The sequence below is a fragment of the Uloborus diversus genome, chromosome 1, assembly GCF_026930045.1.
Source record: "Uloborus diversus isolate 005 chromosome 1, Udiv.v.3.1, whole genome shotgun sequence".
In the NCBI taxonomy this organism is placed as follows: domain Eukaryota; kingdom Metazoa; phylum Arthropoda; class Arachnida; order Araneae; family Uloboridae; genus Uloborus; species Uloborus diversus.
Window position 1 is genome coordinate 102,587,397 of NC_072731.1, and position 22,724 is coordinate 102,610,120.

Genomic DNA, 22,724 nt, shown 5'->3' on the forward strand with positions numbered 1-22,724 from the left:
ACCATGTTTTCCTAGTTATAAAATAATGTGTTTATTTTCTTCTTGGAAATTCTTTTTAATGCTCTGTTTAATTTTAAAACTGTTGCACTGAATATATATATATATATATATATATATATATATATATATATATATATATATATATATATATATATATATATATATATATATATATATATATATATATAACATTCTTCATTTATTTAAAATTAAAGCTTACTTGTGATTGAGCAAGAACTTCTCGCAAACGTTTCTTTAACTTATCCTCTACAGCAGACAGAAGAGAGGCGTGAATATGTTCTTCTGTTATCGTACCACTGCTCTGTTGAGTCATATTTGAGGCAGTAGTTTGGGGGTATGGCAATGGGTTTGAAGCAGTAGCAGCTACTGGAGGATAATTATTGGTTGTTGGCACTCCACCTGTAGCGGCATTGTAACCACTATAGTTGTAACCAGAAGCAACAGGATAATTACCTAAAATTCAAAAAGTAATTAGCCACAACCTTTATATTTATTTTCATCTTGGCAATAAGACTTTTTTGACATTTTTCTTGTGACAGCAACAGGGTGGCCTTTTCTCTTTCGAAAATTTTCTTCCCCCATTACTTATAATCTTAGATATCAAATACGTAGGTATTTAAAGCACGCACATGAATTTTAGCAGTTTGAACTTAGATACTTGATATTTCAGTATCAAGGATAACACTAAATATTCAGGGCGGCTAGTGATTTCTCTTTTAGCAAATCCCTGACTTTTTTGTTAAAAAAAAGGAGCAGGGGGGGGGGGGGACTGATCTTGATAAATGCATGCAAAATATCTTCTTCTTTTGCATTCTATTCCCTATTCATCTAGTCAAATGGTGTGGCTCACATGTCAACACAAATCGACTTAGTAATTAACAGTTAGATATTTTTTGTCCAGACCAGAAGCAAAATAACTCTTAATACAGCATCTTTATGGCAGTTGACTTGTCATGGGAACTTGAAAGACTTTGAGACCACAACAGATTTAATGATTCATTAGTCATCCTGAGCATAGTTGGAGAGTCATCAATCGACCAGTACCACACTAGCAACCCTTCAGGCATGAGTCTGATGCATAACCAATCAGGCTATGTCATCCCTTAAAACTTCATCGGGAGCATTTGGAGGCATAGGGAAGAAAAATAATTTGCTTGTGACAAAAGGAAAAAAAGCTCAAAACCTCCAAAATTCAATTGAAAATAACATAAAATAATATTTGTTTGAACTGAGTACAACTGTTAAACATTTTAAAAAGGAAAAATTCCAAATCCTGTTAAGCAGCACAGTAAAAATCTCACTTATGAAACGCACTATAAAATGAATGAAAAAGTAAGGAAATGGGGCAACAAATTCTTAAACCAACCATATATTCTTCAATACAAGATTTCAATTTCAAACTTGGGCTGATTTGTTTCACTTCGACATTGTTTTGTGTATACGGAGCAAGCAAGGTCAACCAGATAATTACTATGCTTACAGTCATGAGATTCCAGACAAATAGAAAGAAAACCTGCACAGTGTGCCTGGAAGCCCAAACTCTAATCTTTAAACCAGAAAATCTCTATGATCATTATTATTATGCTCCATCAATATTCATATCTGTCCACTTAATATTGGCTCGTATAGTTGTAGAAAGAAATTCTGTGCAACATTGGATAGACAAAGCATTCAGTTTCAAATAAGCTTTGAGCTGAACATGTGATGTTATTTTATGAATAATGAATTTTTTGTTTTTTTGAGCAATCACGATTGCTTATTGTTCTCACTTGATTGTTTTTGGCGTCCTATCATTTTACTGTTTGACCATCAATTACATTGAAAGGTTAATATCCGGTTTGTAGGCGGAAATGGACATATCTATTAATTTATAGGGATGTTGGTTTGTTTCAAATGTGCACTTTTTCCTCTCTATTATTTAGCCTTAGTTTTGTAAAAATAAAAATTTGCTCACAGTAACATTTTCTAAATATAAAGTATATTCGATCTACACTGGTGTGCAAAAATTAAGGACAAGACGGTTTTTTCAATATAACTTTGCACAAAAGCTTTCCAAATCAACACATTTAATACCGTAAGATCCCCAATACGTAAGGACATGTGTAATGTAAGCAACACTTACTAAAAGAGAAATCAGAGGGAAAAAAAAAAGCTTTGTTGAAAAAGAAGCATGGAGCACAATGCGACTGAAGGCCGAAACATCCCTGTGATGGGTGTCCAGCAAGAAACATGCGGTCTTTAGTAGGGGATATGATCTCCCCCGACAGCTAGGCAGGTTTCACAGCATCTGCCCATGCTGAGAATGAGGGTGTCAATGAGTTGTTGAGGCATTGCTGCCCATTCGTCTTGCAGCGCCAATCGAAACTCCCGAATCGTTACTGGTGGTAAGGTACGAGCTGCCAAGCGTCTGCCTAGAAAATCATATACATGCTCGATGGGATTGAGATCTGGAGATCGTGCCGGCCAATTCATACGTTCAATATTCTCACTCTCTAAGAGCTGTTCGGCAGCTACTGTGCGATGACATGGTGCATTGTCGTCCATGAAAAGGAACTGCGGTCCCATAGCGCCTCTAAATAGACGCACATATGGAAGAAGAATCTCGTTACAATAAAGCGTCCCGTTGACTGAACCTGTGTCCAAGATGTGAAGGTCTGTACGACTACCAAGCATGATGCCTCCCCAAACGAGAACACCGCGACCTCCATACCTGTCCCTTTCAATGATGTTTGAGGGATGATTGCGGCTTCCCCGCTCTCTCTAGATGAGTATGCGATGAGAATCTCTACTCAGACTGAATCTGCTCTCATCTGTAAAGAGTACTCGTTCCCATTCATTGTCTCTCCCATTCCGGTGTTCCCAGCACCACAGAGAACGCCTTCTCCGATGGGCAGGCGTTAGAGGTACACACCGTATAGGGTGTCGTGCAAACAGACCACCACCGTGCAGTCTTCTGGTCACGGTAAAACGCGATATCGGTCATCCAGTCGCTTGTGTTGTGTGTCTAGCGATTTCTCCTACTGTCTGCCGCCTGTTTCTTCTGGCCTGTAAGACAATATACCGGTCATCTGTGGGTGTGGTTCCATGTGGACGACTACTACTGAACCTCCGGATAGCTGTTCCTGTAGTTTGAAATTGTCTCCAAAGTCGTGAAACGATGCTGTGAGCAATTCCGAACTCTGCAGCCACACTTGTCACACTGCGGCCTTCCTACAACTTCCCAATGATTCGACCTCGGGTAAAAGCATCCAGATGTCGTCTAACAGATTGATTATTCGCCATTTCTCACTGAGGCAGCAACTCGGTGTGATTTTAACTGCTATACGGCGTGCAATCTCTTTGCCAGAAATACTGATCTTACACTGACAACATGCTTTATACTACTCAGACACTCCCCCATTACGTCTACCTGCATATCTGCGCATGTGCTGTCGTACATCACCTTACTTAATCTCCTCATTGGTCTTTCTGTCCACTCAGCCTCTTTGTTCAGCTGATATGCTAATTTTTCAACTTCGTCCAGTGTATATTCTCACAGAAAAAATTAATTGATTTATTTAGTCACAACAAAGTTTTGGGCTTACCATTTTGCTTTTAAGTTCCAAAACGAAATGAAAATACAGTTGGCTCTCTGTTTAACGACTTTCAAGGGATCACAAAAAATCGTCTTTAAGTAGAAAGCGTCCTTAAATAGAATGCTTTTAACACCATAGTGGACCATCTGGGACCGTGAAAAGTCGTCTTTAAATAGAGAAAGTCGTTAAATAGAGAGCCTACTGTATTTTATTTTATTTTTGTTGTTTCCATGGTAACTGTTTTTGTTTCCCCTTATTTTATTTTTGAGAATGCAATAAATGAATAAGGCAGTAGTGACATTATAAAACGTGTGCATCCGAATCCCATCATTATTTTCCCTTCTCCCCTGCTAGATTCATTCAGATGGAATAGTCTTTACTAGGCAGATTGCCAAATTACATACAATCCATGGTCAAACAGTATTTTCCCACCGCCATCCTCTGCACCATCACCGTCGACCGGCTCCTCACGATGCTGCACCTGCAGCAAAAGCCGTCTCTAGGTTGCATCCATATCCTACACACACGCAAATACATACACAACTACAAACGCACACATACACACGTGCATACATACACAACTACAAACGCACACATACACACACGCATACATACAGACACCTACACATACACACACACAAAAACATTCACACACACATACACACAACTACCCACACATTTATGCCTGCACAGACACAAACACATATGCCTACATACACATACCCCCCCACACACACACAAACACTCATACACACAACTACCCACACACTTATGCCAGAACACAGACACAAACACACATGCCTACACACACATACACATGCCCTCTACACACAAACACACATACCCCCACACACAAACCCACACGCCTATATACACATGCTCGTGATTGCAAAAAACATATAACTTGAGTTCAAGATGTCAAAATTCAAATTATTTTTTTTAAAGTCACATTTTGAAGTTTCTTTCAGAAAGTAAAACGTTAAATTTGGTGAATTTTCTTAAAACGTTGTCCAAGTTTAAGACTCTATATATATATCAGTAATAGAGGGACGAGGGTAAATGATTTTTATGCGTCAAAAACATGTTTCACTATGCGGTTTCAACTCTACTTTTTTTTTTCTCAAATTCACTTTTACATAATTCATGTGGTTCCCTGATGAGAACTGATACATTTACAAAGAATAAAAAAGAGATATAAAATCTCCCTTTCTTTACTATGGATTCAATTGAGAAATAGACAAAAGAAAATTAGAACCAATTTTTATTTCAAATAAAATATTTAAAAATTCATTCCATCAAACCAAAGTCACATTTTCTAATCAGAAGGCCTTAGAAGTTCTAAACTTATTCTCAGTAATTTGCATTCCATCCCTCCTTCCTCATTTTCAGTGGAAATATTTTCCTGTGTTATTTTGACATAAATTATAAAAAATATTTCAGGAGGAAAATACATTAATATGTTTTGAATAGAGCTGTTTAAGTATGAAACATTCATAACATTCTTAAGAACATCTCTTGTTAAAAAAAAAAAAAAAAAAAAAAAAAAAAAAAACATTTGACAGTTAGTTAACTTACCAGGATAAGAAGGATAAGCAGATGATACAGCAGGATAAGGAGCTGGACCCGTAGCTGGCACAGGTGGATATGGAGGGTAAGTTGTACCTACATTGGGCATAGGCATAAAACCTAGAAGGAACATAAAATTATTTGCAGTTCATCTGTATTCATTTAATTTCACTTTAGTTATATTTTTATTTTGATTGGTATTTTCAATGAATTACATTAATGCCAGCAAACAATGAATAGTTAAGTTTTAAAAGTAACAGATTAAGGTCGGGTGGGGGGAGGGGAGGAATGTATGAATTAATCCTGTAATATAAAAGAGTTAGTTTCTAAGTAATTTCTGAATATAAGAATAAAGTTACAGTTTAAGTAATTTAATATTCTATAATACAAAATTGTGCAAAAGATTCAAGTTCTTAAAAGCCCCAAGATTATCTAAAATATATTCTGTTTTAGGAAGATGCTGTTTATTATGAGCTGGTGGTATTGAGATTTATTTACGTAAATGTTTTTTTTCTTCCTGCCAAAAGAAATATTAATGTTGTAAAAGTTTCCTTTACTTGCAGTAATATAAAATATGGTATAAAGATTTGTTAACAGTTATGAAAGTGATTGCAAAAACTTTTAATAGAAAAAGTGAAACATATTTATAAAAATCAGCGTATTTTTCCTCATAACATCACTTACACAGTTTTCCATGATGAATGGTAATAACTCCTATAAGCCATGAATCATTAAGTATGCAAAAAGAACAGAGAACTACTTTAAAAACAATTCCAAAGAACATACTACAAAAACAACCGCAAAATTACAAAACGAGCAGACAGCATTGATTAAATGCAAAAAAATTTTAAATAAGAAATAGTTTCTTGTAAAATTCAACTATCATAACTTACGTAGTGATAAAGTTTAATGGTAATAAAATGTTTCTATGGCATAATGGAACTAATGTCAAAAATGTACTCAAATATTCTGCATTCTCTTCAACAATGAAGTTAACTTTATAAGAAGAAAAGCATCAATTACTCTGTCATCCAATTTGTTTGAGAAATTCTCTTACTAAAGTTACTTTAAATTAACTGTTGGTTTGTAGTCTTTCTTCTCATCTAATAAAATATTTATATTGAAGTCTGCCCTGAGAAACATAAAATATCATCATTTTTCTCGCAGAAAAAAACTATTATTTATATTTTAGTAATTATTAAAATCAAATCCTTAAAAAATAAATTACAAGTCAGGCCAAGTTAAAAAAATAATAACAAATGAAAAATGTGCAGGGGGAAAGAAGACTTCACCCAAAAGTTTTCACAGGCCTGAAAAGATATGGTACGCTTGTTACTACAGTGGCACCTGTTTGTAGCGAAGTTGAACGGACCAAGTAAAAATTTCCTTACAGCCATAATATTGTAAAAATATTTAAATAATACACTAAATAATACAGTAAAAGTTATAGCTGTGAATTTGTTATGTACGACTTCACTAACAAGGGGCTGACTGTGATTACAAAATTCAGAAGCACTTAAAAACAAGTTCATATATGATAAATAAAATAAATAAGAGATAAATAAATACCTTTGTGCTGAACAGTGGAGAAGAAATAAACAACGTCAGAAAAGCAAATTCGCAGATTACTGCAGACACGTGTTTCGGCGTTACAGGGAACGCCCTTTTCAATGCAAAAAGTCATGAACTTATGGATGAAAAGACATCCGACAAAAGCCAATAACAAATAAGCATACAGCTTAAAAGATAAAAATAGCGGATTAGCCAAACACCAATGAGATAATTATAAACCAGTAAGGAACCAATAGGAATGCAAACAGAGGCCAGGAGCCAAATGAGTATAAATTATAGCATAAAATACAGTTACTATACCAGTTACGAAGAAGATGTTCAGTGATTAATTAGGGGAGGTGAGTCCGTTGATGGTGCCTGATCCCCTTCTTTAAAAGTGCCCCAAATTGGGCAACTTGTAATTACAAGTTGTCTGAACATCTAGAACTTTCAAAACTAAGCTTTTAATATTATATGATTTTCTCATCAATTCTGAGATTACCCATTTAATTTGTTTCAAAAGTTGTTCTTTTATAAAATAAAGTGAACTAATCAATGTCTCCCATTAGAGTGGACAAAAAACAGAATCATATATTTTTTCATTATTAACTACCAAAAAGGACAAGTAACTTCCAAGCATTTTGTTTTCATACTACATATGTTAGTACGTAATAGTTTTATCATGTAATAGTTATTGCAAATAGGTAAATACTAATATTTGCTCATGTTGATGGAGAATTAATTTTCAACTAGAAAGTCAATATAGATCGCATGTGCAATATATATTTTGTTGTAAATCAAAAATAATAACCTGGAAAACAGAAGGCCTTCTAGCAGCTAAAGCAAAGGGGCATACCTTTGCAAGCTTTGAAAAATTAATTACAAAACAAATTTATTTACTTTTGATTAAAACTGTTGATATCTTTTCAGTGGGGCCCCTCAGTTTTTGCTTCTGCCCGGGCCACCACTTGTCTAAATTAAATCTCTGCATGTTCCCTTTTCAGCAGAATTTAGGAAACATTCAAAAATTCATATTGACACAAGTTTTCAAGTATCAAAATACAGCTCACATACAAAATACATTCAAAATTAAAAAACTTTACATTTTAAAAATAAATTCCAAAGCCCACTTAAAATTATGACTAGGAATAAGCAAAACAAGATTTAAATGAGCATGAAATGTACTTTGATGCTATTTAAAACAAAACAAGGATAGGAAGTCTTGGTGTGACAGGTCAGAAATTTGGACAAGTATTTTTTCAAGCTATCTTTTGTTGTCTTGAATAATATGCAATAATTTACAAAAAAAAAAAAACTTAACATACGAATTTCTATGACCTGTAAAAATAATTATCTTTAGTTGTTTCTAAAGTAAAACACAAGAATTTTTAAGGGTCTTCAGGCACAGTGGTGATTCTGACAGTGGAACTCTTTCAAACCCCTCAGAATTGCCAAGAAATGTTTGACTAATTTTCAGGTATTTTTTAATACTTTCAAATTTTACGAAAAATTAAATATTTTTAAAGATTAGCAACAAGGATTAAACTTCTACAAATATTGTCAAACTTCTCAAGGAAGTGATGTAGCGAAGTTCAAATTTTAAGAGAACAAGAAGGTCAAGAGCAAATACTAAAACATAAAGTTGAATGAAGTCCAGCAATATTGCTACTCTCCACTATAATTTTCATCTGTACTATTGAGGTTTTAGGAATTTAATCAGGTCTTCTCTTATTCTTCTATTTTTTGCACATTTTATAAATCTTCACAAGTTAAATAACATAAAAAGTCAAAGCCTTTTGTTCTCAGTAAATAACAAAATTTATTCAATGAAGTAACAAAATATGTTTTTGCTTAAAATTTTATATTATTTTCATAAGAATTTCATTTCTTAAAATTATGTGCCATGAAAATATTTTCATGAACACAAACAAATAAAAGCTATTCTTTTAGCTCTTTCCACAAATTTTACAAATTAAACAAATAAAACATAAGCTGCTTATACATAAGAATTATTTCATTTTTATTATTTCTTACTCTGAAAAAAAATTCAGAGTAAGACACAGAGTCTACTAATCTGCTGATCTAAAATTCCAAACATTTCCAGTATGACATTTTTGAAAATTCAAATTTCATATCACAAATATGTTTTTTAAAAAGCTGGCAACTTTACTGCAAAATGAAAAATAAAGAAATCTCTATTTAGAGGTGCAATTTGTGATTACAATTGATAGTTTGGTATCAATTGTAATTTGTTTGGTATCAATTGCATATACATTCTTTTTGTTCAACTATCAGGGTTGCCCACCTAAGGGGGGTCATACATTTTTAGGGGGGTGTTTTGAGGGGTATTTTTTCCTTTTTTGGGTGGGGCTTTTGATTTGGGGGCGGTCTTTGCAATATTTAATGGGGTTTGCCTTTGCTCTTGGGGGGGGGGGGCACCCATAATGATAACACAAATTTTATTTCTTTGTTCCGTATTAGGTTTTTAGCTAACAACTCCTTTTATATAGTGAAAGGCCTAAAATCACTCCATACAGTTTATGCTTTCCTGCACTTCTTCATATAATAAGTGAAAAATTACGAACCGTAATTACAGATGTAAATCGATGACACTGCATTTTCAGAACTTAAATTTCAATTATTATTTGTCAACACAATTTTTCTTTTTTCTCACCCTCCCCGCCCCACCTCTTTCTTGTCACGTTTGACTTTAAAATCTATGCGTAAGAAATTTAGCTCAGATATTCAAATTGAATCAAAATAGTTTTGACAGTTTATCTCTGGGATATACAATAAAATTAAATACAGTAAAAATTTGTTAGAAAAAAATGTCTCCATTTGAAAAAAAAAATGTTCCCAGACTGGGTTATTGCAGACTACTGCATATTTTGAATCTTAGTTCACATCAATGGTAAATGTTCCATTCAATTTTTTTGTATTTTCGAGCATTTCAATAAAAAAAGTTCAGTATAGTGTTACAATATTACCAGCATGTAAAACACATTTTAATACATTTCCAGCATTCCTGGGTACCTACTAATTTAAAATTAGTAGGTACCCAGTAAGATTAAGCATTTTAATTCATTTTTTGTATTTTCATTTTTTTATTTCCATCACATTAGAACCCAAGTCCTTTGTAATTTAGCATGATTTTGTTTAAATTTGTAAGCAGAGCAGATACGAAGCTTCTGTACTGAAGATTTCAGTATTCAGTGATGCTTGTAAATGACGAGTTCAACTCGAAATATTATCCTTTAGTAAATTTTATTTCTTAACTATAAAACAATGAAAATAGCTAGGAAAATCAGTTTCTAAACCATTAAAAACTAACGAACTGTTGAGATAAACATTTATTCCTCTCAAGCAGCATTATAAAAGTATACAACCAAAAAATTGCAATGAAATATGAGAAAAATATGACATACTAGATGGCTCAGTAGGATAAGGAGTAGTAGTGTAAGCAGAAGAATTTTGCAATTTTGGCTTTGAATATACTGGTGGTGTTTCTCCAAATACTATTATCATCACATGAATAACTCCCAGTAAATCAAAATTATCCTAGAAGAAACATCAAGTCAGACAAAATATGACAGCAAATGAAGAGTACTTTATACAATAAGGAATTGTGAAAAATTTATGCAAAGCAGTTATATTTATATACCTTTCAGGCATATTGCCACCTCAGAGCAACAGTAAGATATCTAATCCCAGAAATAACACTAAGATATCTTACTGTAGCTCTGAGGTGATAATATGAACAGTATATTGGTGATACAGAGTCTGGTCAGGTAACATGCACTTTGAAAATTATACTGATGCATAATTAAATTCACATATATCATGATTGGAAGAATGAAAATTAAGTGAATTTCTTAACTATAACTCATTAGTTTTTGCAATTCCAATAGCTCAAAAAAGTCGATATTTCACAAGGAGTTACAAATCATGGAAATTTTTTTTTGATTCAAGAGAAGATTTTTTGTAACTCATGAGTCAGAGCTTATAAGTTAGAATCTTCAACAATTAAATTATTGTCATACTGAATATATACTTGAAGATAGCAGTAGAAATAAAATCACCTTTACAATGTTAGTGCATCTATTTATATTTGCTCAAAATGAAAGAAAAACAACTATTCATGATGTAACCAATATAAATTTCACTGCACATAATACTCTAAATATAGTTTTATATGTTTTAATTAACTCTTTTTTTGCAACAATATACCTGTAAATAGTAAAACCATAATAAAGTGTACCCATCTCTACCATAAACTTTTTTTTTTTTTGGAATAGGATCATTGTCACTTAGGTTTGATAATTTGCCTATAAATATACATTTTATTACATTAAACTCTTTGGGAACATAACATTACAATAGTATTTTTTCAGAAATCGAGTTAGTGACAAAGAGATCTTGTTGAGTCACATTGATTAAGAGAAATCAAGTCATTTTGATTTTTTAATCTCAACAGATTTTTTTCTATATCACACAGGTGTATTTATGCTTCAAGCAATGTTGGGTAAGCTATATTCATGAAGAAAAATGATTCAACACATTAAAGAAAAGAGCAAAACATAAAAACATAGAAGAGAAACAAAGCCTATTAGCACCTGTGGAGAGGAGGATTGTTCACTTTTAATCTATTTAACTAAGATGGAAGTTTGAGCAGACCAAATTGAAAATCAGTTAATAACTCCAAAATAAAGAAAATACAAAAATTGAAAACAATTTACACAAGTTTCTGTCAACTTTTTTTAATGACAAACATTATGATGACTTAACAATGAACGTTTTTGAATAACAAAAGAATCAGCTGACTTTTGCAATATTGATCTCTCTCAAAGATGTTTATGAGCACTTCTAAACTAAAGAATATTATTTGTTGGTAAAGTTCAGGAGTAACTACTGAATTGGGTTCATTGATTTTGTTGTTGTTACATATGGTTTTATCGGAGAAACCAAACAATACATTTAAAGAAGCTTGGGTATTTCAAAAGAGCAAGTAAGATAGCAAAATACACAAGCAATCAAAATGAGAACTAGAAAAACAACAAAGGAACATAAGATTAAAAATATTAAGAATTAAACATCAATTAAAGGAACAAAAGAAATGTAGTCTTTACAAGGAGTTCATGTAAGTTATGGGGCTGCAGTATAGTTTGATTATCTCTCCACGTTTCTGGGACTCTTTATCAAGTTTTGGGCACTTCTGTTTTTTCAGTGATTGTCGCTGCATATGAGTGTGGTCTTGACATGAAGCCAGGTCTAATCTGGCAGCAACTGTGGAACACCCCACCACTGGAGAATGCGGTATCATGGTTTGGGATGCTATTGTGTATGATACCACGTCACCTCTAGCTCGTATTCAGGGCCCTATGATGGCTGACCGATAGAAGCAGAATGTGCTGTGGCCGGTGGCAATCTCTTACTTTCAAGGGGTGCCTAATGCCATTTTTCAGCAAGATAACGCCCAACCACAAAGTGCTTGCACCTCCCAACATGCTCTACAAGGTGTACAGATGTTTTCATGGCCACCATACTCTCCTGATCTGTCACCTATAGAACACATGTGGGATATGATTGGACACTGTTTGCAAACTTTGACCCTGCCTCGTTCAGAGGACGAACTTTGACAAATGGTCGACTGCAAATGGAGAGCCATCTATCAGGACACTATCTGACCTCTTATTGACTCTATATCTAGGCATTTTTCTTTGTGCATCACTGTTCTTGGTGGTCCTACATCCTACTGAGTCGACGCCATTCTCGTTCTGTAATCTGAATATCAGTTTGAAATAGAGATACTTATTGTTCCTTGCTGTCTCTGTTTTTTTGAAAAATTTCATTCCTTCCAGAAATCTTCTTCATGGTGTTGCAGTTTCAATGTTGAGCAGTGTATCTGTACCTTAGAGTTATACTAATGTAAGTCCAAAAATTTCGATTTTCCTTCTTATTAGTGTATTATATGTAGAATCCTACTCCATATCAAACCATATGAACGCAATCAAAAAAAAAAAAAAACTCTTGTAATAATTTACCAGTGTTAAAAAACTGCAAGTCCAATCTTTTGTATGCAACAAGCAACCGTTTTTCCACTCTCCTGTAAAGTAGCAATTGTGACTTGCGTTCTGAGGTAGATATTATTTTGACATATATTATGCTTGGGCTGAAAAACTTCCCTATTTTTGCATTAATAAAAATTAAACATGTAGATCATTTAAGAGTAAACAGAATTATAAAATATATATATCAAAATAACAATTGTCATTTTTCAACTTATGATTAAGTACTCACTGGTTGCCAATTGTGCAAATATGGCAAGTATATCCTTCCATTTGTATCGACATGGCGAGAGGCTTTGATTTGCATGTCTGCAGTAGGCTTTACGTAACACATAGGAGAACTATATGGATGTGAATCCATCAACCAAATACAAATTGGTATGTGATAATAAGTTCCTGTCAAAAACATACTATTATTAAATGCGAGACATTTATCAAATTTAAATAAATCAATAGGACAAATATTAATTATTTTCACATGATTAGTGTAAATATATTTATGGACAAAATATGTATATCAGGGCTGAATTCTTAAATTGTCCAGTACCCAAATGCCAAGGGAAAAACGAGTCATGACCAATTTTATGTGAAAGGGGAAATTAATTTTTCTAGAAAAGCAGTACTGGAAAGGCATTCGTGCACCAATTCCTTCCTGATGTACAAGGTACATGTATTAGCAATATAAATTAAGAAATGCTTGTTTAAGGTGTACATTGGGATTCACACCAACTATGAAAAATATTATTTTTATGAATAAATAATATTTTTCATAGTCAAAAAAAAAAATTCCGAATTGTATGTAGTTCAATACTTTATCCATATATATATATATATATATATATACAGTCGGATCTCTATATATCAAATTAGCAAATTGCCGGAAAAAAAATTCGATATATTGAAATTTCAATACATAGAAATGATCTTAGTTTATCATAAAAATCTCCTAAAACATTAAAATTAAAGCTAGTTTTGGCCAACTGTTATGCCGTTTCATGTTTTGAGTGGCTTTACTGTAAATATCAGTACTTTTACTGCGGTTTTCTCATAATAGCAGGAACTCTGCTAGCGAAAATACTAAATTTATCAGAAAGACCTTCATACATCTTCCTTCTTCAGCTATTCAACTTGATACGCAACATTAGGGAATTTTCGTTTTGACAATGTAATCGAGAGAAAAGTAAAATTTCAATCTACTTAACTTTTATGATTTTCACTGAAGCTAAAAAGACTAAAAATGATAATCAACTGACAATACGGATTACTTAAAACTGAATTTACGGTATTACTGGTTTCAACTAAGATTTGAAATAAACTTGTGGGAATTTAAGAACTCCAGAACGGAATAACACCCATCTAGCCGCCCCTCAACCCTAGATTTCTTGTGAGGTTTAGTAGCAACCTTTAGTGAACATAATTTTCTCCCCTAACATTCATTTTCCATGAGACAAATGGTCTAAAGTGGAAAAAAAATCTATGAATGTCTCGAAATTTTTTTCGATATATAGAAATTTTTTCGATGCATAGAAACAACGTTTCTATGTAATGGACTTGGAAATTTGCTGAGACTTTGATATATAGAAAATTTTGATATGTGGAAGTTCGATATATGGAGGTTCGACTGTATCTGCATATAAATTAAAAACAAATTCATTCAATCAGTTCAAATTGTGAAAAAAAAGGGGCTCTAAAATAATATGAAGTTTTGTACTTTCATTTTAAAATGACTAGAAAATTTTTACCTTTATACATAACTGGAATTGTGCCATCTAAGCATGCTAATTCTTGTCTAGAACCATCATTAAAAACTGAGGGAAAAAGATTACAACATATTTTAATTAGAAACACTGTTTAGTAAATCACTAATAATAAAAAAAGAACAACGAAATTTGAAATTGAAAAGATAATAATAATAATATTCAATGAAGTCTAAACTTGTACACTTTCATGAAGAAATGAGATTTGTCTCAAATACATGTGGGCAATATTTAAAAAATAAATAAATAAATAAAATTAAAAAAAAAAACTAGCGGAAAAAGGGGCACACATGAACAAATTTTTTCAATTCTTTATTTTTCAAAAAATAGTATCAATTTCTGAACGCTCAGTGTCTCTGTGATTGAATAAACTTTTCTTTGTGCAATGGATTCTGTTGGGATTTTTAACAAAAATATTTTTATACTTTATGGTATTTTTAAGAAACATCTTCAGTTGTTCACATGTGCCTCTATAGAGGGGCACATGTGAACAGGCTTGGAGCACATATGAACATGGATAAAAAATGCAGGAGAAGCATAGCATTTTAAACGAAAATTCTTCAAAATATATACATAAATAACAAATACGATGAAGGGTTTGTAACCTATACTGAATCAGTTTCAATTGTACAGTAATTGTTCTACTAAGAAAAATTTTTTTGCGAATATATAACTGCTCACTGTCAAATTCTAAAGCCTGGTAGCCTGTTCTGATCACAGAACAGACTAGAAAAAAACTAATATGACTGCATAATACAAATAACTTTTTATTATGTAAGGGTTATTCTATAGACAGTCAATTCATGATAACTTGAATCTAAAGGGATCAACGAAAAACTTTGATTTATCGGAAGTTCGACTTACCGCTAGTTTCGGTTTTCAACATTTTGACATTAAAAAATATTGAATATTTTAATTAACATGCACATATAACAGACAAAATTACAGAACTTAGAAGTTTTTAAGTTCTATATGCACAGAGTCTCTGTGAAGAATTCTAAAGACGAAGTTATGTCTGGCCTTGAACTTCTCCAGCCATCCAGCACTGAGACCGTGGTGACCTGATCGGTAAGGCATCGGACTGGTGACCAGGGTTCGATCATCGCTGGTCAAAGATCCACCGTCTTCATTAATAGTGACTGGGGACGATAAATATGCTTAGTCACAAAGTCCTCCTAGTGAAACAATATCTCTGGGTGTGCTGGACCAGAGATTGCTCAGTTTCTGGTCTGGTTCAAAAAATCAGAGCTGTCTTCAGGGTCTCATCCAACTGGTTAAGCCACAAATTGTGGAAGGTAAGGGGGACTCTGGAGTGAAAAGTGAAAAAAAAAAGCCATCCAGCACTGACTTGGAAATTTACTATGTCCAGTATATAGTAAAATTCGGTGCTTTCTCACGCAGCAAAGACCCACTTATAGGAATGACATGGTCTTGATTTCAATACTGCTGGAACCACTTGGATAAAGCTGATTCTACATCAGGAAAGGTGCACATCTTCATTCATTTCAAATTCGGATTCATGGATTAATACCGTTTTTTTTTTTTTTTTAATTTCGTTTTTTTTTTAAATATCATTGACAGAGTTAATTTGGAGGTTTTCCATATTTCAGTGCAATATCTTTCTTTTTCATTGTTGGATTCCTTTAAATGTTATAAATAAAATTTACTTTACTTTCTAAATCCAAGATGTTTAGCTTTTGCTTAGACACCTTTAATAGTAAAAAAAACCCTCTCGCTCTCTTTCTCTCTCTCTCTCTCGGGAACTTATCAGCAAATGATTGAACTAAAGAATAAAGGAAAACACATCTTAACATAGGTCAGCCTTTGAATAAAGGTACAATGAGTCGACTTGACTACTTGACAGCTTAAAAGCAGATTCATACTCCAGCAACATGTCTAAGTGTAAACAGTGTAGTACAACAAAAAGAAACAAGCTATACTCGTTTCCGCACGAGTATTGCACATTGGCTCAAAATGTGTTTTCCTTGCTTTAGAGGTCTATTGTGCAGGAATTACAAGTGAAGGTGAAGGAATTTTTCTCTCATAGAATTACTTTTTCTTTCTTTCTTTCATTTATTTATTTATTTATTTATTTATTTTTTTTCATTCCTTTGAAATAAATTTCAAGTCATCTATGAAAAAACTTCAAGTTAAAAGAAGTTAACTTTGAGATATTGAATATAATTAGCATGGAATTAAAGACAAAGGGATCAGGACTTGACAAAAACTTCGAATTATAGTAATATTCGAGTTATCGGGCACTTCGAGTTATTGCGAATTGACTGTATATTTTGCATTTAAGCTTCATACATTGTTTGATAATTTATGATTTTGAACTTCAGTTTTTAATTAAATGAAAATATTTTGTGTCTTTTTATTCCCTGTAAGTATTGTATAACACTAAGTTATTGACTTAATTAAAAATTTAATTTAGTAACAAAAAATTTCAAAAATAAAAATAATAAACATAAATAAATAAATACTTAATAATATTAATAACAATTAACAATAAATTTACAAACTAATTATAGGAAAACAATAATTATAAATTCATACACAATTATAACACTCACAGTATCCTGCACTAATGATAATATTACAGAGAGTGACTATTAGAACTGTTCATTTGTGCCCCTAGATGTTGTGTTCACATGTGCCCCATCGTCTACTTTAGAGCTAACTCAAAAAGATAAAGAATTTTGAATTTAATAAAAAAATTTAAAAAATTGTCATAAATTTATTTGAATGTTCATACAACAGGGTGGCGACAGGAACTGTGAAAAAAAGTTCCCGGACTTTTCCCTGATTTCCCTGAACCCCCTGAGTTCACCAAATTGCCCTGATTTACATTACCAATGATAATGGTTTTCTTTCTTTGCTTTACTTGAAATCTATTGTATGTTTGTATAAAATGCAGTATTTTAAACGTTTTAAGTTATGTAAAGTTGTTGAACTAAAGATATATTTAAAAAATATACTGATTTTTTTAATAAAATGGTTTTAAAAAAAAAGATAATTTTGGAGGGGGGGGGGGAGGATGACCTGCAAAACAGTATATTAAATTTTTATACATGGAAAGATTATAGAAAATTTAAATAAAAAAACTTTACTTCCAGAAACCACTTAGCATAAGAATTTAAGAAACTATTAAAATAACTTTTAAAAACATGTGTATTTATGATAGATCTAAAAAGTAATTGAAATTATTTCGAACTAAGTTTTCAAACAGTATAATAATTGTTGCAAGAATAACAAGTAATAGTGAAAGAATAGAAGTAATATAGTTATTCTTATATAACTAATTGACATATTTATGCAAAACAGATGAAACCAATTGACAACCATTCATATGGAGCTTTTCTTTAATTAATGAATGAATACAGCATTTTAACAATAAAAAAATTAAGATATTTTCTTTAGTACACAAGTTAACTCTATTTCAAATGATTTCAGTACGTAACGAGAAAAAATCTTAGATTGCTTTTGTAACAAACAACTTTGAAATGCAAGGACGGAAAAAAGGGAAAAAAAAGCAATTAGTTCATTTCAAAATATATAAAAGAAGAATACAACTTGGTTATAAAATTAAAGAATCACTAAAGTCTGAAGAAATGAAAACCTTTATAATCTGCGGTGACAACAAATAGTATAACGGCAAAAAACAAAGTTTTTTAAATTGAAAGTTCAATTTTAGCAATTAAATTAAAAACGCAAAGAAGTAATAATTTTTAAGCTTTTATAGTATTCATTCAAAAACTAGATTTCTTCTTGAAATCGTGATTATAGTACGTTAATTACTTCGAGACAATGGAATAAAGGCAAAGGAGTTAAGGCATAATTGAAGGCTTCCTCTTTGCCTGTATGATTGTTTATTTTACGTAGCATTGAAAGCGTAAAAGGAAATTTCAAGCTAGGTAAAATAAACAACCTAACAGACACAAAAGCAATCTTTGGAAGTTCATCCTGTGGTTAATAAGTAAGATTCAATACTTTGACTTTGAGGAAAAAAAGATGCACAAATATGCGGCAGTGCATAATGCAGAAAATGCGTAGGGAATCAAGAGTACTTAATTTTGCAAAGCAAAAAAAAATTTTTTCTTCAAAAAATCAATTTTCCCCGATTTTTTGTTATTTTTTCAAAATTCCCTGATATTTCCCTGACTTTTCCCTAATTAATAAAGTTCCCTGACTTTTCCATGATCTCCTTGATTTCCCTGATCTGTCGCCACCCTGTACAATGGTTTGTAATACTTAGGTTTAGCATTGCAGTTAGCTTTGAAAAGGTTTTCATGCGAAGAAAACAGTTAAAAGAATTTTTCAACACCTGCTAAAACAAAGTTGTCACCACAGACACATAAAATGGCTCATTGCTCTAAATGTTTGACCAAGAGGTACAACTGGTACTGTCCTTATTTGAGCATTTTTCCAGATTTTTTGCTTGAAGCAATCTTAGTAAAACACACCATGTTCACTGTGCCACGTTTTCACATGAGGCCCCCTTTCCCCCTATATCATTTAAAAATTCTTTACATTTAAGTAAAAGTGAATACAGTGATTGAAACTAGACAATTGTGGACACTTACAGCTGCCAGCTTGTTAGCCCATGGGACATTTTGTTAACTTTTACACTTCAATAAAATTATTTCAACTAATTTATGTTCTAATATTTATGTGACATTTAGCAAAGAGTATACTATACTATTATTTTATAAATACAAACTACAACAATTTTTCTAATATGGTTTAATTATGCTATACTGCAATTTAAAGTATATTTTAGTAAAATAAATATATGGAATAATAATTTTTTGACACAAACATAACCTTTTTTGATACAGACAATATCTTTCGACACCTTACTCCTTTTATAAAAATAAAACTACCCATTATGAACTAGATATGGATAATAAATTTTTGGTATATTTAATTCTTGAAAAACAAATGGAGGCTTGAGACATCAGAATTCAGTACTTATAATATTGGAATCTCATTTCTTTTAAAGTATCCACAAATAAATGCACATTTCAGTATGAGAAATAAAATAACCTAATATGAACCTATTTCCTACAATATCAATAACACATCCAAACAGAAAACTTTTACCAAAATAGTTAAATTTTACAATTACATTCCTTCACTTAAAATTGCACTTTTTAAAAATAAATTTTAATGTGTTTAATTAATAAGCAAGAACTGTTTACCGTAAGTATCTAGTTTTACTCTAAGATTCTGATATTCTCGTATGGCAGCACAGACATCACGTTTGGCCCGATCAGGAAATTGATACTAAAAATTAAAAAGAAAAAAGAATTAATAATGAACCATAGCAAAATATTAAATGATAGCAACATTAAAGTAATTAGAGAAGAATGAAACATATTGTTTTTACAAGAATTGGAAATAAGAGCATTATTTTATTACAAGCTGAAGGGAAAAGTTTAAAAAAGAGAAGTTACAGACAGATGATAAACAATAGTTCTTCAACTTAAATTTCAGACACATTTAGTAGGGTGTGCAATGTGTTTGTCAAAAGTCTTCAACTATTGCTCTCAGTTTTCACGGATTGAAACATAAACAATAAGCAAAAAATATTTAATTTAAATGCATGTAGGCACTTTTATGCAGGCAGTGCACTCTGCAGCATTTAAAGCAACCTTTGATGCACAAAACCCTCTTTTTCGAATTTCTTTATGCATCTCCTTCTCCTTTTGAAATAAAGTAAGTAAATGATCATGTCAATCAAGAGCAAATGAAATTTGATCACGAAAGCGAATCTTTTCTGAAGGGTAATCATGCAAGTCTGACCTTGAAACAGAACTCCATCCCCTTGTTGCTAAATACAGCATGGAAAGAGAGTCAACATTCAGTTTTTAGCATAATTTTTTAACTAAACATCAAAAAGCTTTTATTACTAAAGAAAATGACTATCAAAAATTACACATGGTGAAGTATACAACAAATAAACAAATAAAACTCATCGTTTCTACTGTAAAATTATTATCAGTAAGACCTTTTAATTGAACTAAAATATCCTTTCATCGGGAAGCATCCTCACCCTTTTCTGATTTCGGGGAAACACCAAATCGCAATTTGAATAAACTAAAGGAGGTGTGGCAGTCTCCAGCTAATGGCTGCTGAAACAGGTAAAACAAACAAATACAGTAACTTATAATCTGCTTTCAAGTTTCGAGAATGACAGTTTTTTTTTTTTTTTTTTTTTTTTTTCTGGTTTATGGGGTTTTTCATTTGTTTTCTTTTGAAATTGTAACTTCACAAACTGTTTAAAGCCTACATTTTACTCCAAAGGGGGAATGGAACATTTACCTTTTTGGATAATTTCTAGAATCACCAAAAAGTAGCATATTCAAGCTTGTATTCAATTTTTAGAACTGTGAACAAATAATTTTTCATAATTCTAATTGTTAATAATAGTAAGAAAGATGCTAAATTAATTTTTTTGAGGAAGTTTACTAAGATAGAACATGATTGTACAAAAGACTTTTTCAAAGCTAAACTGACTTAAAATCTTTCCATACATGATGCCCTTATAAACGGATATTAGCAGTGAAATAATTAAAGAAATCTCCCAAAAATGCTAATTTTAAAATCAATACGCTAAGAGGACCCCAAAAATACATTGCAAAAGGACCCAAAATGTTTAAATCTACCTATGACAGATAAAATATTTTGGCATTAACATATTATATTAGCAAATTTGAGATTGAGGCAGATCATTCAGCATCTATTATGATTTAAATGCAATACAAAAGAAATAGACTACTTTTTACAATTGCTAGAAAAGAGCTTTTAGATGTAACCTCAAGGGATTTTACAGCTTAAAGATGGTTCAAGGGATTTTGAAAACTAGTGAGCACTTATAAAAACATTTAAAAAAATACAAATACAAATGTGACGACTAGCAACAGGCTCTGGGGACAGCTAGGCTGGTCCTAGTCAGTTTATTAGTCCCGAAATGAAGATTAATGGCCCTCTCAAAGCTATCCACTTCCTTGCTCATTACCGCCTCTTCCGGTAAGCTGTTCCAATTGCGCATGACCCTAATAAAGAAATAATTTTTCCTAATTTCTAGGTTAGCCGAGATTTGAGTAGCTTAAAATAATGACCTATCATCCTGCTTTCCGTGCAAAAATTTAATCCTTTAACATCATTCATTTTGATAAATTTAAACAACTGAATCATGTCCCCTCTGACTCTCTTTTGTTCCTGGCTATACATATTAAGCCTGCTAAGTCTGTTATCATAGCCTAAATCTCCCCTTACTAGTCTAGTAACCCTTCTTTGAACCCTTTCCAATTCTGAAATATATTTCCCTTTCTTTAGATCAGGAGACAGAAAATGAACATCTTACTCCAAATGAGGTCTAACTCATATATAAAGGCAGAAGAACCTTCTTAGATTTGTTTGAAGTAGATCTATTTATAAACCCAAGCATTCTGCTGACTTTGTTACCTGCAATGTTGCACTGTTGACTAAACTTAAAATCCTAATAAAACCTTTATTCTGAAAAGTAATTGGTGTCATTATTAATAGAAAATAATGTTGTAATTAAAAGTGTAATGCCTTAGAAGTATTTTATTTTGTCCTTGAAACAAATAGTAGCACAAGAAATTAAATATTTACATATTAGAGATTGCAATGAAAGAATAATCCACTTTTATATGATGTTCAAGACATACCACACGTAGGGGAGGGTGGCCCAAAGCTGGTAGGTCGCCTAAAGCGGGTAGCCCCCCCCCCCCCCATGGTGTGTTTGCAGCGATAAATACGCATGTCGTGTTTACCCCCAACACCCCCGAGTTATCAGTCCAAGTGATGCAGCCGTGAAGCCACATGGCGCAGCCTTAGAGCAGGAATTAAGATGGAAGGAGCAAGTCCAATCACTGGCGTAGCAAAAGCTGACCCAAAGACCCCAAGTCATATGACTCAACAACGACAAATGGCTAGCACGTTTTGTGTGAAACAAGTGAAAGAAACCTGAGTTCTTCCAATGCTTACTTTAAAATATATCACGTGACTTGGGGTCTGGATTTCACGAATGAAAGTCTTCACTCCCTCCATTTTATTGCTTCTCAATGGTCACAATCAGGCTTAAAATTTAAAAAAATGATACTTCATTTTTAAAAATGAAATTTTGCAGCTTGTCATTAGTCGAAGACCCGCTTATTTTT

The 22,724-nt window shown here is 32.3% G+C and overlaps 1 protein-coding gene across 1 annotated transcript in view; it reads right to left on the minus strand.

Moving 5' to 3' along the window:
• The window catches only part of LOC129217432 (tumor susceptibility gene 101 protein-like), a 40,797-nt gene that overhangs the window by 13,211 nt on the left and 4,862 nt on the right, over positions 1-22,724 (minus strand). Inside the window, exons 3-8 of the mRNA XM_054851766.1 lie at positions 19,737-19,821; positions 14,521-14,586; positions 13,011-13,174; positions 10,139-10,271; positions 5,172-5,282; positions 221-474 (exon numbers count right to left, since the gene is read on the minus strand). Coding sequence (XP_054707741.1) covers positions 221-474; positions 5,172-5,282; positions 10,139-10,271; positions 13,011-13,174; positions 14,521-14,586; positions 19,737-19,821 — 813 coding nt within the window. The remainder of the gene's footprint in view (positions 1-220; positions 475-5,171; positions 5,283-10,138; positions 10,272-13,010; positions 13,175-14,520; positions 14,587-19,736; positions 19,822-22,724) is intronic.